General features: G+C 43.7%; 1 protein-coding gene across 1 annotated transcript in view; it reads right to left on the bottom strand.

Moving 5' to 3' along the window:
* Nucleotides 1-24874, bottom strand: part of LOC142906733 (protein maelstrom homolog) — a 48310-nt gene that overhangs the window by 4901 nt on the left and 18535 nt on the right. The window contains exons 8-9 of the mRNA XM_076055126.1: nucleotides 24166-24376; nucleotides 22783-23010 (exon numbers count right to left, since the gene is read on the bottom strand). Of these exons, the coding sequence (XP_075911241.1) occupies nucleotides 22783-23010; nucleotides 24166-24376 (439 nt within the window). The remainder of the gene's footprint in view (nucleotides 1-22782; nucleotides 23011-24165; nucleotides 24377-24874) is intronic.

The following is a 24874-nucleotide window of genomic DNA, read 5'->3' as shown; positions in this document are numbered from 1 at the left end:
ACCATGACGACGATGACAATAACCATGACGATGACAATAACCATGACGACGATGACAATAACCATGACGATGACAATAACCATGACGACGATGACAATAACCATGACGACGATGACAATAACCATGACGACAATGACGATGACAATAACCACGACGATGACAATAACCATGACGATGACAATAACCATGACGACGATGACGACGACAATGACGATGACGACAATGACGATGACAATAACCATGACGACGATGACGACGACAATGACGATGACAATAACCATGACGATGACAATAACCATGACGATGATGACAATAACCATGACGATGATGACAATAACCATGACGATGACAATAACCATGACGATGACAATAACCATGACGACGATGACAATAACCATGACGATGACAATAACCATGACGACGATGACAATAACCATGACGACGATGACGATGACAATAACCACGACGACGATGACGACGACAATGACGATAATCATGACGATGACGACAATGACGATGACAATAACCATGACGATGACGACGACGACAATGACGATGACAATAACCATGACGACGATGACGACGACAATGACGATGACAATAACCATGACGATGACAATAACCATGACGACGATGACGACGACAATGACGATAATCATGACGATGACGACAATGACGATGACAATAACCATGACGATGACGACGACGACAATGACGATGACAATAACCATGACGACGATGACGACGACAATGACGATGACAATAACCATGACGATGACAATAACCATGACGATGATGACAATAACCATGACGATGATGACAATAACCATGACGATGACAATAACCATGACGATGACAATAACCATGACGATGACAATAACCATGATGACGATGACAATAACCATGACGATGACAATAACCACGACGATGATGACAATAACCATGACGATGACAATAACCATGACGATGACGACGACGACAATGACGATGACAATAACCATGACGACGATGACAATAACCATGACGACAATGACGATGACAATAACCATGACGATGACGACGACGACAATGACGATGACAATAACCATGACGATGACAATAACCATGACGATGATGACAATAACCATGACGACGATGACAATAACCATGACGATGACAATAACCATGACGACGATGACAATAACCATGACGATGACGACAACGACAATGACGATGACAATAACCATGACGACGATGACGACGACAATGACGATGACAATAACCATGACGACGATGACGACGACAATGACGATGACAATAACCATGACGATGACAATAACCATGACGACGATGACAATAACCATGACGATGACAATAACCATGACGATGACGACAACGACAATGACGATGACAATAACCATGACGACGATGACGACGACAATGACGATGACAATAACCATGACGATGACGACGACGACAATGACGATGACAATAACCATGACGATGATGACAATAACCATGACGATGACAATAACCATGACGATGACAATAACCATGACGATGACAATAACCATGACGATGATGACAATAACCATGACGACGATGACGACGACAATAACCATGACGATGATGACAATAACCATGACGATGACAATAACCATGACGATGATGACAATAACCATGACGATGACAATAACCATGACGACGATGACAATAACCATGACGATGACAATAACCATGACGATGATGACAATAACCATGACGATGACAATAACCATGACGACGATGACAATAACCATGACGACGATGACAATAACCATGACGATGACAATAACCATGACGATGACAATAACCATGACGACAATGACGATGACAATAACCATGACGATGACAATAACCATGACGACAATGACGATGACAATAACCATGACGACGATGACAATAACCATGACGATGACAATAACCATGACGATGACAATAACCATGACGACGATGACAATAACCATGACGACAATGACGATGACAATAACCATGACGACGATCACAATAACCATGACGATGACAATAACCATGACGACAATGACGATGACAATAACCATGACGATGACGACGACGACAATGACGATGACAATAACCATGACGATGATGACAATAACCATGACGATGACAATAACCATGACGATGACAATAACCATGACGATGACAATAACCATGACGATGACAATAACCATGACGATGATGACAATAACCATGACGATGACAATAACCATGACGATGATGACAATAACCATGACGATGACAATAACCATGACGACGATGACAATAACCATGACGATGACAATAACCATGACGATGATGACAATAACCATGACGATGACAATAACCATGACGACGATGACAATAACCATGACGACGATGACAATAACCATGACGATGACAATAACCATGACGATGACAATAACCATGACGACAATGACGATGACAATAACCATGACGATGACAATAACCATGACGACAATGACGATGACAATAACCATGACGACGATGACAATAACCATGACGATGACAATAACCATGACGATGACAATAACCATGACGACGATGACAATAACCATGACGACAATGACGATGACAATAACCATGACGACGATGACAATAACCATGACGATGACAATAACCATGACGACGATGACAATAACCATGACGATGACAATAACCATGACGACGATGACGACGACAATGACGATGACAATAACCATGACGATGACAATAACCATGACGACGATGACAATAACCATGACGATGACGACGACGACAATGACGATGACAATAACCATGACGACGATGAAAATAACCATGACGACGATGACAATAACCATGACGATGATGACAATAACCATGACGACGATGACAATAACCATGACGATGACAATAACCATGACGACGATGACAATAACCATGACGACGATGACAATAACCATGACGACGATGACGACGACAATGACGATGACAATAACCATGACGACGATGACAATAACCATGACGATGACGACGACGACAATGACGATGACAATAACCATGACGACGATGACAATAACCATGACGACGATGACAATAACCATGACGACGATGACAATAACCATGACGACGATGACAATAACCATGACGACAATGACAATAACCATGACGACGATGACAATAACCATGACGATGATGACAATAACCATGACGACGATGACAATAACCATGACGATGATGACAATAACCATGACGACGATGACAATAACCATGACGACGATGACAATAACCATGACGATGATGACAATAACCATGACGACGATGACAATAACCATGACGATGACAATAACCATGACGACGATGACAATAACCATGACGACAATGACGATGACAATAACCATGACGACGATGACGACGACAATGACGATGACAATAACCATGACGATGACGACGACGACAATGACGATGACAATAACCATGACGACGATGACAATAACCATGACGACGATGACAATAACCATGACGACGATGACAATAACCATGACGACGACAATAACCATGACGACAATGACGATGACAATAACCATGACGACGATGACGACGACAATGACGATGACAATAACCATGACGATGACGACGACGACAATGACGATGACAATAACCATGACGACGATGACAATAACCATGACGATGACAATAACCATGACGACGATGACGACGACAATGACAATAACCATGACGATGACAATAACCATGACGATGACAATAACCATGACGACGATGACGACGACAATGACGATGACAATAACCATGACGATGACGACGACGACAATGACGATGACAATAACCATGACGACGATGACAATAACCATGACGATGACGACAACGACAATGACGATGACAATAACCATGACGACGATGACAATAACCATGACGATGATGACAATAACCATGACGACGATGACAATAACCATGACGACGATGACAATAACCATGACGATGACAATAACCATGACGACAATGACGATGACAATAACCATGACGACGACGACAATGACGATGACAATAACCATGACGACAATGACAATAACCATGACGACGATGACAATAACCATGACGATGACGACGACGACAATGACGATGACAATAACCATGACGACGATGACAATAACCATGACGATGACGACGACGACAATGACGATGACAATAACCATGACGACGATGACAATAACCATGACGATGACAATAACCATGACGACGATGACAATAACCATGACGACAATGACGATGACAATAACCATGACGATGACGACGACGACAATGACGATGACAATAACCATGACGACGATGACAATAACCATGACGATGACAATAACCATGACGACGATGACGACGACAATGACGATAATCATGACGATGACGACGACAATGACGATGAGAATAACCATGACGATGACGACGACGACAATGACGATGACAATAACCATGACGATGATGACAATAACCATGACAATGACAATAACCATGACGATGACAATAACCATGACGATGACAATAACCATGACGATGACAATAACCATGACGATGACAATAACCATGACAATAACCATGACGATGACAATAACCATGACGATGATGACAATAACCATGACGACGATGACGACGACAATGACGATGACAATAACCATGACGATGATGACGACAATGACGATGACAATAACCATGACGACGATGACAATAACCATGACGACGATGACAATAACCATGACGACGACGACAATGACGATGACAATAACCATGACGACGATGACAATAACCATGACGATGACAATAACCATGACGACGATGACAATAACCATGACGACAATGACGATGACAATAACCATGACGACGACAATGACGATGACAATAACCATGACGACGATGACAATAACCATGACGATGACAATAACCATGACGACGATGACGACGACAAAGACAATAACCATGACGATGACGACGACGACAATGACGATGACAATAACCATGACGACGATGACAATAACCATGACGATGACAATAACCATGACAATGACAATAACCATGACGATGACAATAACCATGACGATGACAATAACCATGACGACGATGACAATAACCATGACGATGATGACAATAACCATGACGACGATGACAATAACCATGACGATGATGACAATAACCATGACGACGATGACAATAACCATGACGACGATGACAATAACCATGACGACAATGACGATGACAATAACCACGACGATGACAATAACCATGACGATGACAATAACCATGACGACGACGACAATGACGATGACGACAATGACGATGACAATAACCATGACGACGATGACGACGACAATGACGATGACAATAACCATGACGATGACAATAACCATGACGATGATGACAATAACCATGACGATGATGACAATAACCATGACGATGACAATAACCATGATGATGACAATAACCATGACGACGATGACAATAACCATGACGATGACAATAACCATGACGACGATGACAATAACCATGACGACGATGACGATGACAATAACCACGACGACGATGACGACGACAATGACGATAATCATGACGATGACGACAATGACGATGACAATAACCATGACAATGACGACGACGACAATGACGATGACAATAACCATGACGACGATGACGACGACAATGACGATGACAATAACCATGACGATGACAATAACCATGACGACGATGACGACGACAATGACGATAATCATGACGATGACGACAATGACGATGACAATAACCATGACGATGACGACGACGACAATGACGATGACAATAACCATGACGACGATGACGACGACAATGACGATGACAATAACCATGATGATGACAATAACCATGACGATGATGACAATAACCATGACGATGATGACAATAACCATGACGATGACAATAACCATGACGATGACAATAACCATGACGACGATGACAATAACCATGACGATGACAATAACCATGACGATGACAATAACCACGACGATGATGACAATAACCATGACGATGACAATAACCATGACGATGACGACGACGACAATGACGATGACAATAACCATGACGACGATGACAATAACCATGACGACAATGACGATGACAATAACCATGACGATGACGACGACGACAATGACGATGACAATAACCATGACGATGACAATAACCATGACGATGATGACAATAACCATGACGACGATGACAATAACCATGACGATGACAATAACCATGACGACGATGACAATAACCATGACGATGACGACAACGACAATGACGATGACAATAACCATGACGACGATGACGACGACAATGACGATGACAATAACCATGACGACGATGACGACGACAATGACGATGACAATAACCATGACGATGACAATAACCATGACGACGATGACAATAACCATGACGATGACAATAACCATGACGATGACGACAACGACAATGACGATGACAATAACCATGACGACGATGACGACGACAATGACGATGACAATAACCATGACGATGACGACGACGACAATGACGATGACAATAACCATGACGATGATGACAATAACCATGACGATGACAATAACCATGACGATGACAATAACCATGACGATGACAATAACCATGACGATGATGACAATAACCATGACGACGATGACGACGACAATAACCATGACGATGATGACAATAACCATGACGATGACAATAACCATGACGATGATGACAATAACCATGACGATGACAATAACCATGACGACGATGACAATAACCATGACGATGACAATAACCATGACGATGATGACAATAACCATGACGATGACAATAACCATGACGACGATGACAATAACCATGACGACGATGACAATAACCATGACGATGACAATAACCATGACGATGACAATAACCATGACGACAATGACGATGACAATAACCATGACGATGACAATAACCATGACGACAATGACGATGACAATAACCATGACGACGATGACAATAACCATGACGATGACAATAACCATGACGATGACAATAACCATGACGACGATGACAATAACCATGACGACAATGACGATGACAATAACCATGACGACGATGACAATAACCATGACGATGACAATAACCATGACGACAATGACGATGACAATAACCATGACGATGACGACGACGACAATGACGATGACAATAACCATGACGATGATGACAATAACCATGACGATGACAATAACCATGACGATGACAATAACCATGACGATGACAATAACCATGACGATGACAATAACCATGACGATGATGACAATAACCATGACGATGACAATAACCATGACGACGATGACAATAACCATGACGATGACAATAACCATGACGATGATGACAATAACCATGATGATGACAATAACCATGACGACGATGACAATAACCATGACGACGATGACAATAACCATGACGATGACAATAACCATGACGATGACAATAACCATGACGACAATGACGATGACAATAACCATGACGATGACAATAACCATGACGACAATGACGATGACAATAACCATGACGACGATGACAATAACCATGACGATGACAATAACCATGACGATGACAATAACCATGACGACGATGACAATAACCATGACGACAATGACGATGACAATAACCATGACGACGATGACAATAACCATGACGATGACAATAACCATGACGACGATGACAATAACCATGACGATGACAATAACCATGACGACGATGACGACGACAATGACGATGACAATAACCATGACGATGACAATAACCATGACGACGATGACAATAACCATGACGATGACGACGACGACAATGACGATGACAATAACCATGACGACGATGAAAATAACCATGACGACGATGACAATAACCATGACGATGATGACAATAACCATGACGACGATGACAATAACCATGACGATGACAATAACCATGACGACGATGACAATAACCATGACGACGATGACAATAACCATGACGACAATGACGATGACAATAACCATGACGACGATGACGACGACAATGACGATGACAATAACCATGACGACGATGACAATAACCATGACGATGACGACGACGACAATGACGATGACAATAACCATGACGACGATGACAATAACCATGACGACGATGACAATAACCATGACGACGATGACAATAACCATGACGACGATGACAATAACCATGACGACAATGACAATAACCATGACGACGATGACAATAACCATGACGATGATGACAATAACCATGACGACGATGACAATAACCATGACGATGATGACAATAACCATGACGACGATGACAATAACCATGACGACGATGACAATAACCATGACGATGATGACAATAACCATGACGACGATGACAATAACCATGACGATGACAATAACCATGACGACGATGACAATAACCATGACGACAATGACGATGACAATAACCATGACGACGATGACGACGACAATGACGATGACAATAACCATGACGATGACGACGACGACAATGACGATGACAATAACCATGACGACGATGACAATAACCATGACGACGATGACAATAACCATGACGACGATGACAATAACCATGACGACGATGACAATAACCATGACGACAATGACGATGACAATAACCATGACGACGATGACGACGACAATGACGATGACAATAACCATGACGATGACGACGACGACAATGACGATGACAATAACCATGACGACGATGACAATAACCATGACGATGACAATAACCATGACGACGATGACGACGACAATGACAATAACCATGACGATGACGACGACGACAATGACGATGACAATAACCATGACGACGATGACAATAACCATGACGATGACGACAACGACAATGACGATGACAATAACCATGACGACGATGACAATAACCATGACGATGATGACAATAACCATGACGACGATGACAATAACCATGACGACGATGACAATAACCATGACGATGACAATAACCATGACGACAATGACGATGACAATAACCATGACGACGACGACAATGACGATGACAATAACCATGACGACAATGACAATAACCATGACGACGATGACAATAACCATGACGATGACGACGACGACAATGACGATGACAATAACCACGACGACGATGACAATAACCATGACGATGACGACGACGACAATGACGATGACAATAACCATGACGACGATGACAATAACCATGACGATGACAATAACCATGACGACGATGACAATAACCATGACGACAATGACGATGACAATAACCATGACGATGACGACGACGACAATGACGATGACAATAACCATGACGACGATGACAATAACCATGACGATGACAATAACCATGACGACGATGACGACGACAATGACGATAATCATGACGATGACGACGACAATGACGATGAGAATAACCATGACGATGACGACGACGACAATGACGATGACAATAACCATGACGATGACAATAACCATGACGATGACAATAACCATGACGATGACAATAACCATGACGATGACAATAACCATGACAATAACCATGACGATGACAATAACCATGACGATGATGACAATAACCATGACGACGATGACGACGACAATGACGATGACAATAACCATGACGATGATGACGACAATGACGATGACAATAACCATGACGACGATGACAATAACCATGACGACGATGACAATAACCATGACGACGATGACAATAACCATGACGACGACGACAATGACGATGACAATAACCATGACGACGATGACAATAACCATGACGATGACAATAACCATGACGACGATGACAATAACCATGACGACAATGACGATGACAATAACCATGACGACGACAATGACGATGACAATAACCATGACGACGATGACAATAACCATGACGATGACAATAACCATGACGACGATGACGACGACAAAGACAATAACCATGACGATGACGACGACGACAATGACGATGACAATAACCATGACGACGATGACAATAACCATGACGATGATGACAATAACCATGACGACGATGACAATAACCATGACGATGATGACAATAACCATGACGACGATGACAATAACCATGACGATGACAATAACCATGACGACGATGACAATAACCATGACGACGATGACAATAACCATGACGACAATGACGATGACAATAACCACGACGATGACAATAACCATGACGATGACAATAACCATGACGACGATGACGACGACAATGACGATGACGACAATGACGATGACAATAACCATGACGACGATGACGACGACAATGACGATGACAATAACCATGACGATGACAATAACCATGACGATGATGACAATAACCATGACGATGATGACAATAACCATGACGATGACAATAACCATGACGATGACAATAACCATGACGACGATGACAATAACCATGACGATGACAATAACCATGACGACGATGACAATAACCATGACGACGATGACGATGACAATAACCACGACGACGATGACGACGACAATGACGATAATCATGACGATGACGACAATGACGATGACGACGACAATGACGATGACAATAACCATGACGATGACAATAACCATGACGACGATGACGACGACAATGACGATGACAATAACCATGACGATGACAATAACCATGACGACGATGACGACGACAATGACGATAATCATGACGATGACGACAATGACGATGACAATAACCATGACGATGACGACGACGACAATGACGATGACAATAACCATGACGACGATGACGACGACAATGACGATGACAATAACCATGACGATGACAATAACCATGACGATGATGACAATAACCATGACGATGATGACAATAACCATGACGATGATGACAATAACCATGACGATGACAATAACCATGACGATGACAATAACCATGACGACGATGACAATAACCATGACGATGACAATAACCATGACGACGATGACAATAACCATGACGATGACAATAACCATGACGATGACAATAACCATGACAATAACCATGACGATGACAATAACCATGACGATGATGACAATAACCATGACGACGATGACGACGACAATGACGATGACGACAATGACGATGACAATAACCATGACGATGACAATAACCATGACGATGACAATAACCATGACGATGACAATAACCATGACGACGATGACAATAACCATGACGATGACAATAACCACGACGATGACAATAACCATGACGATGACAATAACCATGACGACGATGACGATGACAATAACCATGACGACGATGACGACGACAATGACAATAACCATGACGATGACGACGACGACAATGACGATGACAATAACCATGACGACGATGACAATAACCATGACGACGATGACAATAACCATGACGATGATGACAATAACCATGACGATGATGACAATAACCATGACGACGATGACAATAACCATGACGACGATGACAATAACCATGACGACAATGACGATGACAATAACCATGAGGACGATGACAATAACCATGACGACAATGACGATGACAATAACCATGACGACGATGACAATAACCATGACGATGATGACAATAACCATGACGACAATGACGATGACAATAACCATGACGATGACAATAACCATGACGATGACAATAACCATGACGACGATGACAATAACCATGACGATGACAATAACCTTGACGATGATGACAATAACCATGACGACGATGACGATGACAATAACCATGACGACGATGACAATAACCATGACGATAATGACGATGACAATAACCATGACGACGATGACAATAACCATGACGATGACAATAACCATGACGACGATGACAATAACCATGACGACAATGACGATGACAATAACCATGACGATGATGACAATAACCATGACGATGACAATAACCATGACGACGATGACAATAACCATGACGATGACAATAACCATGACGACGATGACGATGACAATAACCATGACGATGACAATAACCATGACGATGATGACAATAACCATGACGATGACAATAACCATGACGACGATGACAATAACCATGACGATGACAATAACCTTGACGATGATGACAATAACCATGACGACGATGACGATGACAATAACCATGACGATGATGACAATAACCATGACGACAATGACGATGACAATAACCATGACGACAATGACAATAACCATGACGACGATGACAATAACCATGACGATGACAATAACCATGACGATGATGACAATAACCATGACGATGATGACAATAACCATGACGATGACAATAACCATGACGATGACAATAACCATGACGACGATGACAATAACAATGACGATGACAATAACCATGACGACGATGACAATAACCATGACGACGATGACGACGACAACGACAATAATCATGACGATGACGACAATGACGATGACAATAACCATGACGATGATGACAATAACCATGACGATGACAATAACCATGACGACGATGACAATAACCATGACGACGATGACGACGACAATGACGATGACGACAATGACGATGACAATAACCATGACGATGACAATAACCATGACGATGACAATAACCATGACGATGACAATAACCATGACGACGATGACGACGACAATGACAATAACCATGACGATGACAATAACCATGACGATGACAATAACCATGACGATGACAATAACCATGACGATGACAATAACCATGACGATGACAATAACCATGACGACGATGACGACGACAATGACAATAACCATGACGATGACGACGACGACAATGACGATGACAATAACCATGACGATGATGACAATAACCATGACGACGATGACGACGACAATGACGATGACAATAACCATGACGATGACAATAACCATGACGATGACAATAACCATGACGATGAAGACAATAACCATGACGACGATGACGACGACAATGACAATAACCATGATGATGACGACGATGACAATGACGATGACAATAACCATGACGATGACAATAACCATGACGATGACAATAACCATGACGATGACAATAACCATGACGATGATGACAATAACCATGACGATGACAATAACCATGACGATGATGACGACGACAATGACAATAACCATGATGATGACGACGATGACAATGACGATGACAATAACCATGACGATGACAATAACCATGACGATGATGACAATAACCATGACGACGATGACAATAACCATGACGACGATGACAATAACCATGACGATGATGACAATAACCATGACGACAATGACGATGACAATAACCATGACGACGATGACAATAACCATGACGATGATGACAATAACCATGACGACAATGACGATGACAATAACCATGACGACAATGACAATAACCATGACGACAATGACAATAACCATGACGACGATGACGACGACAATGACGATGACAATAACCATGACGACAATGACAATAACCATGACGATGACAATAACCATGACGATGACAATAACCATGACGACGATGACAATAACCATGACGACGATGACAATAACCATGACGATGACAATAACCATGACGATGATGACAATAACCATGACAACGATGACGACGACAATGACGATGACAATAACCATGACGACGATGACAATAACCATGACGATGACAATAACCATGACGACGATGACGACGACAATGACAATAACCATGATGATGACGACGATGACAATGACGATGACAATAACCATGACGATGACAATAACCATGATGATGATGACAATAACCATGACGACGATGACAATAACCATGACGATGACAATAACCATGACGACGATGACGACGACAATGACAATAACCATGACGACGATGACAATAACCATGACGACGATGACAATAACCATGACGATGACAATAACCATGACGACAATGACGATGACAATAACCATGACGACGATGACGACGACAATGACGATGACAATAACCATGACGATGACGACGATGACAATGACGATGACAATAACCATGACGACGATGACAATAACCATGACGACGATGACAATAACCATGACGACGATGACAATAACCATGACGATGACAATAACCATGACGATGACAATAACCATGACGATGACAATAACCATGACGATGATGACAATAACCATGACGACGATGACGACGACAATAACCATGACGACGATGACAATAACCATGACGACGATGACGACGACAATGACGGTGACAATAACCATGACGATGATGACAATAACCATGACGATGATGACAATAACCATGACGATGACAATGACGATGACAATGACGATGACAATAACCATGACGATGATGACAATAACCATGACGATGATGACAATAACCATGACGACGATGACAATAACCATGACGATGATGACAATAACCATGACGATGACAATAACCATGACGCCGATGACAATAACCATGACGATGACAATAACCATGACGACGATGACGACGACAATGACAATAATCATGACGATGACGACAATGACGATGACAATAACCATGACGATGATGACGACGACAATGACGATGACAATAACCATGACGATGACAATAACCATGACGATGACAATAACCATGACGATGACAATAACCATGACGATGACAATAACCATGACGATGATGACAATAACCATGACGATGACAATAACCATGACGACGATGACAATAACCATGACGACGATGACAATAACCATGACGATGACAATAACCATGACGACAATGACGATGACAATAACCATGACGACGATGACGACGACAATGACGATGACAATAACCATGACGATGACGACGATGACAATGACGATGACAATAACCATGACGACGATGACAATAACCATGACGACGATGACAATAACCATGACGACGATGACAATAACCATGACGATGACAATAACCATGACGATGACAATAACCATGACGATGATGACAATAACCATGACGACGATGACGACGACAATAACCATGACGACGATGACAATAACCATGACGACAATGACGATGACAATGACGATGACAATAACCATGACGATGATGACAATAACCATGACGATGATGACAATAACCATGACGATGACGACGATGACAATGACGATGACAATAACCATGACGATGATGACAATAACCATGACGATGATGACAATAACCATGACGACGATGACAATAACCATGACGATGATGACAATAACCATGACGATGACAACAACCATGACGACGATGACAATAACCATGACGATGACAATAACCATGACGACGATGACGACGACAATGACAATAATCATGACGATGACGACAATGACGATGACAATAACCATGACGATGACGACGACGACAATGACGATGACAATAACCATGACGATGACAATAACCATGACGATGACAATAACCATGACGATGACAATAACCATGACGATGACAATAACCATGACGATGATGACAATAACCATGACGACGATGACAATAACCATGACGATGATGACAATAACCATGACGACGATGACAATAACCATGACGATGATGACAATAACCATGACGACGATGACAATAACCATGACGACGATGACGACGACAATGACGATGACAATAACCATGACGACGATGACAATAACCATGATGATGACAATAACCATGACGATGACAATGACGATGACAATAACCATGACGATGATGACAATAACCATGACGATGACAATAACCATGACGACGATGACAATAACCATGACGACGACAATAACCATGACGACGACAATAACCATGACGATGACAATAACCATGACGATGACAACCATGACGATGACAATAACCATGACGATGACTAAGACGATGACAATGATGACAATGACCATGACGACAACGACGATGACAACAATGATGATGACCATGACGATGATCATGACCATGACGACGACAATGATGACAATGACGATGACAATAACCATGACCATGACAACGGCAATGACGATGACAATAACCATGACGATGACAATAACCATGACGACGATGACAATAACCATGACAATGACGATAACAATAACCATGACGATGACGACGACGACAATAACCATGACGATGACAATAACCATGACGACGACGACAATGACGATGACAATAACCATGACGACGATGACAATAACCATGACGATGATGACAATAACCATGACGACGATGACGACGACAATGACAATAACCATGACGACGATGACAATAACCATGACGACGATGACAATAACCATGACGACGATGACAATAACCATGACGATGACAATAACCATGACGATGACAATAACCACGACGATGACAATAACCATGACGACGATGACAATAACCATGACGATGATGACAATAACCATGACGACGATGACAATAACCATGACGATGATGACGACGACAATGACGACGATGACAATAACCATGACGATGACAATAACCATGACGACGATGACGACGACAATGACGATGATGACAATAACCATGACGACAATGACGATGACAATAACCATGACGACGATGACGACGACAATGACGATGACAATAACCATGACGATGACGACGATGACAATGACGATGACAATAACCATGACGACGATGACAATAACCATGACGACGATGACAATAACCATGACGATGACAATAACCATGACGACGATGACGACGACAATGACGATGATGACAATAACCATGACGACAATGACGATGACAATAACCATGACGACGATGACGACGACAATGACGATGACAATAACCATGACGATGACGACGATGACAATAACCATGACGACGATGACAATAACCATGACGACGATGACAATAACCATGACGACGATGACAATAACCATGACGATGATGACAATAACCATGACGATGATGACAATAACCATGACGACGATGACAATAACCATGACGATGATGACAATAACCATGACGACGATGACAATAACCATGACGATGACAATAACCATGACGACGATGACGACGACAATGACAATAACCACGACGATGACAATAACCATGACGATGACAATAACCATGACGACGATGACGACGACAATGACGATGACAATAACCATGACGATGACGACGACGACAATGACGATGACAATAACCATGACGATGATGACAATAACCATGACGACGATGACAATAACCATGACGATGATGACAATAACCATGACGATGACAATAACCATGACGATGACAATAACCATGACGATGATGACAATAACCATGACGACGATGACGACGACAATGACGATGACAATAACCATGACGATGACAATAACCATGACGACGATGACAATAACCATGACGATGACAATAACCATGACGATGACAATAACCATGACGATGACAATAACCATGACGATGACAATAACCATGACGATGACAATAACCATGACGATGACAACCATGACGATGACAATAACCATGACGATGACTAAGACGATGACAATGATGACAATGACCATGACGACAACGACGATGACAACAATGATGATGACCATGACGATGATCATGACCATGACGACGACAATGATGACAATGACGATGACAATAACCATGACCACGACAATGACGATGACAATAACCATGACGACGATGACAATAACCATGACAATGACGATGACAATAACCATGACAATGACGATGACAATAACCATGACGATGACAATAACCATGACGACGATGACAATAACCATGACGATGACAATAACCATGACGATGACAATAACCATGACGACGATGACAATAACCATGACGATGATGACAATAACCATGACGACAATGACAATAACCATGACGATGACAATAACCATGACGACGATGACAATAACCATGACGATGATGACAATAACCATGACGATGACAATAACCATGACGATGACAATAACCATGACGATGATGACAATAACCATGACGACGATGACGACGACAATGACGATGACAATAACCATGACGATGACAATAACCATGACGATGACAATAACCATGACGATGACAATAACCATGACGATGATGACAATAACCATGACGACGATGACGACGACAATGACGATGACAATAACCATGACGATGACAATAACCATGACGACGATGACAATAACCATGACGATGACAATAACCATGACGATGACAATAACCATGACGATGACAATAACCATGACGATGACAATAACCATGACGATGACAATAACCATGACGATGACAACCATGACGATGACAATAACCATGACGATGACTAAGACGATGACAATGATGACAATGACCATGACGACAACGACGATGACAACAATGATGATGACCATGACGATGATCATGACCATGACGACGACAATGATGACAATGACGATGACAATAACCATGACCATGACAACGACAATGACGATGACAATAACCATGACGATGACAATAACCATGGCGACGATGACAATAACCATGACAATGACGATGACAATAACCATGACAATGACGATGACAATAATCATGACGATGACAATAACCATGACCATGACAACGACAATGACGATGACAATAACCATGACGATGACAATAACCATGACGACGATGACAATAACCATGACAATGACGATGACAATAACCATGACGACGATGACAATAACCATGACGACGATGACAATAACCATGACGATGACGACGATGACAATGACGATGACAATAACCATGACGACGATGACAATAACCATGACGACGATGACAATAACCATGACGATGACAATAACCATGACGATGACAATAACCATGACGACGATGACAATAACCATGACGACGATGACAATAACCATGACGACGATGACAATAACCATGACGACGATGACAATAACCATGACGATGACAATAACCATGACGACGATGACAATAACCATGACGATGACAATAACCATGACGATGACAATAACCATGACGATGACAATAACCATGACGATGACAATAACCATGACGATGACAATAACCATGACGATGACAATAACCATGACGACGATGACAATAACCATGACGACGATGACAATAACCATGACGACGATGACAATAACCATGACAATAACCATGACGATGACAATAACCATGACGATGACAATAACCATGACGATGACAATAACCATGACGATGACAATAACCATGACGATGACAATAACCATGACGATGACAATAACCATGACGATGACAATAACCATGACGATGACAATAACCATGACGATGACAATAACCATGACGATGACAATAACCATGACGATGACAATAACCATGACGACGATGACAATAACCATGACGACGATGACAATAACCATGACGACGATGACAATAACCATGACGACGATGACAATAACCATGACGATGACAATAACCATGACGACGATGACAATAACCATGACGATGACAATAACCATGACGATGACAATAACCATGACGATGACAATAACCATGACGATGACAATAACCATGACGATGACAATAACCATGACGATGACAATAACCATGACGATGACAATAACCATGACGACGATGACAATAACCATGACGACGATGACAATAACCATGACAATAACCATGACGATGACAATAACCATGACGATGACAATAACCATGACGATGACAATAACCATGACGATGACAATAACCATGACGACGATGACAATAACCATGACGATGACAATAACCATGACGATGACAATAACCATGACGACGATGACAATAACCATGACGACGATGACAATAACCATGACGACGATGACAATAACCATGACGATGACAATAACCATGACGACGATGACAATAACCATGACGATGACAATAACCATGACGATGACAATAACCATGACGATGACAATAACCATGACGATGACAATAACCATGACGATGACAATAACCATGACGACGATGACAATAACCATGACGACGATGACAATAACCATGACGACGATGACAATAACCATGACAATAACCATGACGATGACAATAACCATGACAATGACAATAACCATGACGATGACAATAACCATGACGATGACAATAACCATGACGATGACAATAACCATGACGATGACAATAACCATGACGATGACAATAACCATGACGATGACAATAACCATGACGACGATGACAATGACCATGACGACGATGACAATAACCATGACGATGACGATGACAATAACAATGACGATGACAATAACCATGACGATGACAATAACCATGACGATGACAATAACCATGACGACGATGACAATAACCATGACGACGATGACAATAACCATGACGACGATGACAATAACCATGACAATAACCATGACGATGACAATAACCATGACGATGACAATAACCATGACGATGACAATAACCATGACGATGACAATAACCATGACGATGACAATAACCATGACGATGACAATAACCATGACGATGACAATAACCATGACGATGACAATAACCATGACGACGATGACAATAACCATGACGATGACAATAACCATGACGACGATGACAATAACCATGACGACGATGACAATAACCATGACGACGATGACAATAACCATGACGATGACAATAACCATGACGACGATGACAATAACCATGACGATGACAATAACCATGACGATGACAATAACCATGACGATGACAATAACCATGACGATGACAATAACCATGACGATGAGAATAACCATGACGATGACAATAACCATGACGATGACAATAACCATGACGACGATGACAATAACCATGACGACGATGACAATAACCATGACGACGATGACAATAACCATGACGACGATGACAATAACCATGACGATGACAATAACCATGACGATGACAATAACCATGACGATGACAATAACCATGACGATGACAATAACCATGACGATGACAATAACCATGACGATGACAATAACCATGACGATGACAATAACCATGACGATGACAATAACCATGACGACGATGACAATAACCATGACGATGACAATAACCATGACGATGACAATAACCATGACGACGATGACAATAACCATGACGACGATGACAATAACCATGACGACGATGACAATAACCATGACGACGATGACAATAACCATGACGATGACAATAACCATGACGATGACAATAACCATGACGATGACAATAACCATGACGATGACAATAACCATGACGATGACAATAACCATGACGACGATGACAATAACCATGACGACGATGACAATAACCATGACGACGATGACAATAACCATGACGATGACAATAACCATGACGACGATGACAATAACCATGACGATGACAATAACCATGACGATGACAATAACCATGACGATGACAATAACCATGACGATGACAATAACCATGACGATGACAATAACCATGACGATGACAATAACCATGACGATGACAATAACCATGACGACGATGACAATAACCATGACGACGATGACAATAACCATGACGACGATGACAATAACCATGACAATAACCATGACGATGACAATAACCATGACGATGACAATAACCATGACGATGACAATAACCATGACGATGACAATAACCATGACGATGACAATAACCATGACGATGACAATAACCATGACGATGACAATAACCATGACGATGACAATAACCATGACGATGACAATAACCATGACGACGATGACAATAACCATGACGATGACAATAACCATGACGATGACAATAACCATGACGACGATGACAATAACCATGACGACGATGACAATAACCATGACGACGATGACAATAACCATGACGATGACAATAACCATGACGACGATGACAATAACCATGACGATGACAATAACCATGACGATGACAATAACCATGACGATGACAATAACCATGACGATGACAATAACCATGACGATGACAATAACCATGACGATGACAATAACCATGACGATGACAATAACCATGACGACGATGACAATAACCATGACGACGATGACAATAACCATGACGACGATGACAATAACCATGACAATAACCATGACGATGACAATAACCATGACAATGACAATAACCATGACGATGACAATAACCATGACGATGACAATAACCATGACGATGACAATAACCATGACGATGACAATAACCATGACGATGACAATAACCATGACGATGACAATAACCATGACGACGATGACAATAACCATGACGACGATGACAATAACCATGACGATGACAATAACCATGACGACGATGACAATAACCATGACGATGACAATAACCATGACGATGACAATAACCATGACGATGACAATAACCATGACGATGACAATAACCATGACGATGACAATAACCATGACGATGACAATAACCATGACGATGACAATAACCATGACGACGATGACAATAACCATGACGACGATGACAATAACCATGACGACGATGACAATAACCATGACAATAACCATGACGATGACAATAACCATGACAATGACAATAACCATGACGATGACAATAACCATGACGATGACAATAACCATGACGATGACAATAACCATGACGATGACAATAACCATGACGATGACAATAACCATGACGATGACAATAACCATGACGACGATGACAATGACCATGACGACGATGACAATAACCATGACGATGACGATGACAATAACAATGACGATGACAATAACCATGACGATGACAATAACCATGACGATGACAATAACCATGACGACGACAATGACCATGACAATAACGCCGCCGCAGCCTGCCACCTACCGGCTGCCACCGCTGCCGCCGCTGCCGCCGATCCACCGCCACCGCCGCCGCCGCCGCAGTCGGAGGACCGCGGGCCCAACCCCCCGCCTCGCCTGGGGGCTCTGCCCGGCCCAGCGGGGGGAAGCTGGAGTCCCAGCTGGGGTGGTGGCGGTCCGCTAGGGTGGCCGGGCGCGGGCGGTGCAGGCCGCGGGTTCCCTCCACCGGGGAGGGTTCCACCGTGGACGACGCCTGAAGGCGGAAACCACCGCCGCCATCGCCGTGGCGACCGCACCGCCATGACCACCGCCGTCACCACCACCATCACCATGGCGACCACCACCGTCACCACCATCACCACGGCGACCAATAGCAAAGGCCGCCGCTGCTGCCGCGACGACATCATGTCACCGGTCTCACCACGCCCTCACCACGCCCTCACCACGCCCTCACCACGCCCTCACCACGCCCTCACCACGCCCTCACCACGCCCTCACCGCTCTCACCGCACTCACAGATCTCACCGCACTCACAGATCTCACCGCACTCACAGATCTCACCGCACCCACGGATCTCACCGCACTCAGATCTCACCGCACTCACAGATCTCACCGCACCCACGGATCTCACCGCACTCACTGCACCCACAGATCTCACCTCACCCATGGCCCTCACCGCACCCACGGCCCTCACCGCACTCACAGATCTCACCGCACCCACAGATCTCACCGCACCCACGGATCTCACCGCACCCACGGATCTCACCGCACCCACGGATCTCACCGCACTCACGGCCCTCACCACACCCATGGATCTCACCGCACTCACAGATCTCACCGCACTCACCGCACCCACGGCCCTCACCGCACTCACAGATCTCACCGCACTCACGGATCTCACCGCACTCACGGATCTCACCGCACCCACGGCCCTCACCGCACTCACAGGACTCACCGCACTCACGGATCTCACCGCACTCACGGATCTCACCGCACTCACGGCCCTCACCGCACTCACAGGTCTCACCGCACTCACAGATCTCACCGCACTCACGGATCTCACCGCACCCACAGATCTCACCGCACTCACGGATCTCACCGCACCCACAGATCTCACCGCACCCACGGCCCTCACCGCACCCACGGCCCTCACCGCACTTACAGATCTCACCGCACCCACGGATCTCACCGCACCCACGGATCTCACCGCACTCACGGATCTCACCGCACTCACGGATCTCACCGCATCCCACGGCCCTCACCGCACCCACAGATCTCACCACACCCACGGCCCTCGCCGCACTCGCAGATCTCACCGCACTCACCACCTTTACCGGGCACTCGCCCGCTCTCACCGCGCCCCCTCACACCAACCTCACCGCGCTCACCGGCCACTCACCGCTCTCACCGCGCTCACCGCCTCCCTGCGCTGCCAGGTGACGCCGCCGCCGCCGCCGGCTCCGGCTCCGTACTCCGCCGGCGGCCCCAGCGAGGGGACGTGGGCCTCCGTGACGGCGACGCCCAGCGCCGGGCACAGGCAGTCGCAGAGGCAGAAGCAGAGGCAGCGGGCGGAGCGCAGGGAGCACACCCGCACGTCGTGGTCCCAGTGGAAGGCGCACCTGGACGGGCGCGGCGACACCATCGTGGCGGTACGGCCACGACCACGCGGGATCCCTCGGCAACCCCCACGGCAACCCCCACGGGATCCCACGGCAACCCCCAACACCCGCGGCATCCCAAGCTCCAAACGTACAGCAGCAGACGTCGGTCGGGATCGAATCCCACGACCTTCGGTACAGCAGGCGAGGTATTTAACATCTCACCACTGTGGTGATGACTACAAATATACAGCAGCAGGTGTCAAGAGTCGGTATCGAATCCCACGACCTCCGGTGTACCAGGCGAGGTAGCTAACATCTCACCACCGTGGTGGTGATGATGAGAGAGAGAGAGACGCAGACTACAAACGTACAGCAGCAGGCGTCGGTCGGGATCGAATCCCACGACCTTCGGTACAGCAGGCGAGGTAGTTAACATCTCACCACTGTGGTGGTGATGATGAGAGACGCAGACTACAAATATACAGCAGCAGGCGTCGGTCGGGATCGAATCCCACG

The sequence above is a fragment of the Petromyzon marinus genome, chromosome 69 (assembly GCF_048934315.1).
Source record: "Petromyzon marinus isolate PM22_M1 ecotype Great Lakes invasive population chromosome 69, UKy_Petmar_22M1.pri1.0, whole genome shotgun sequence".
Classification (NCBI taxonomy): domain Eukaryota; kingdom Metazoa; phylum Chordata; class Hyperoartia; order Petromyzontiformes; family Petromyzontidae; genus Petromyzon; species Petromyzon marinus.
Note: the sequence above shows the minus strand (reverse complement) of the source record. Positions and strands in the feature narration are given on the sequence as shown.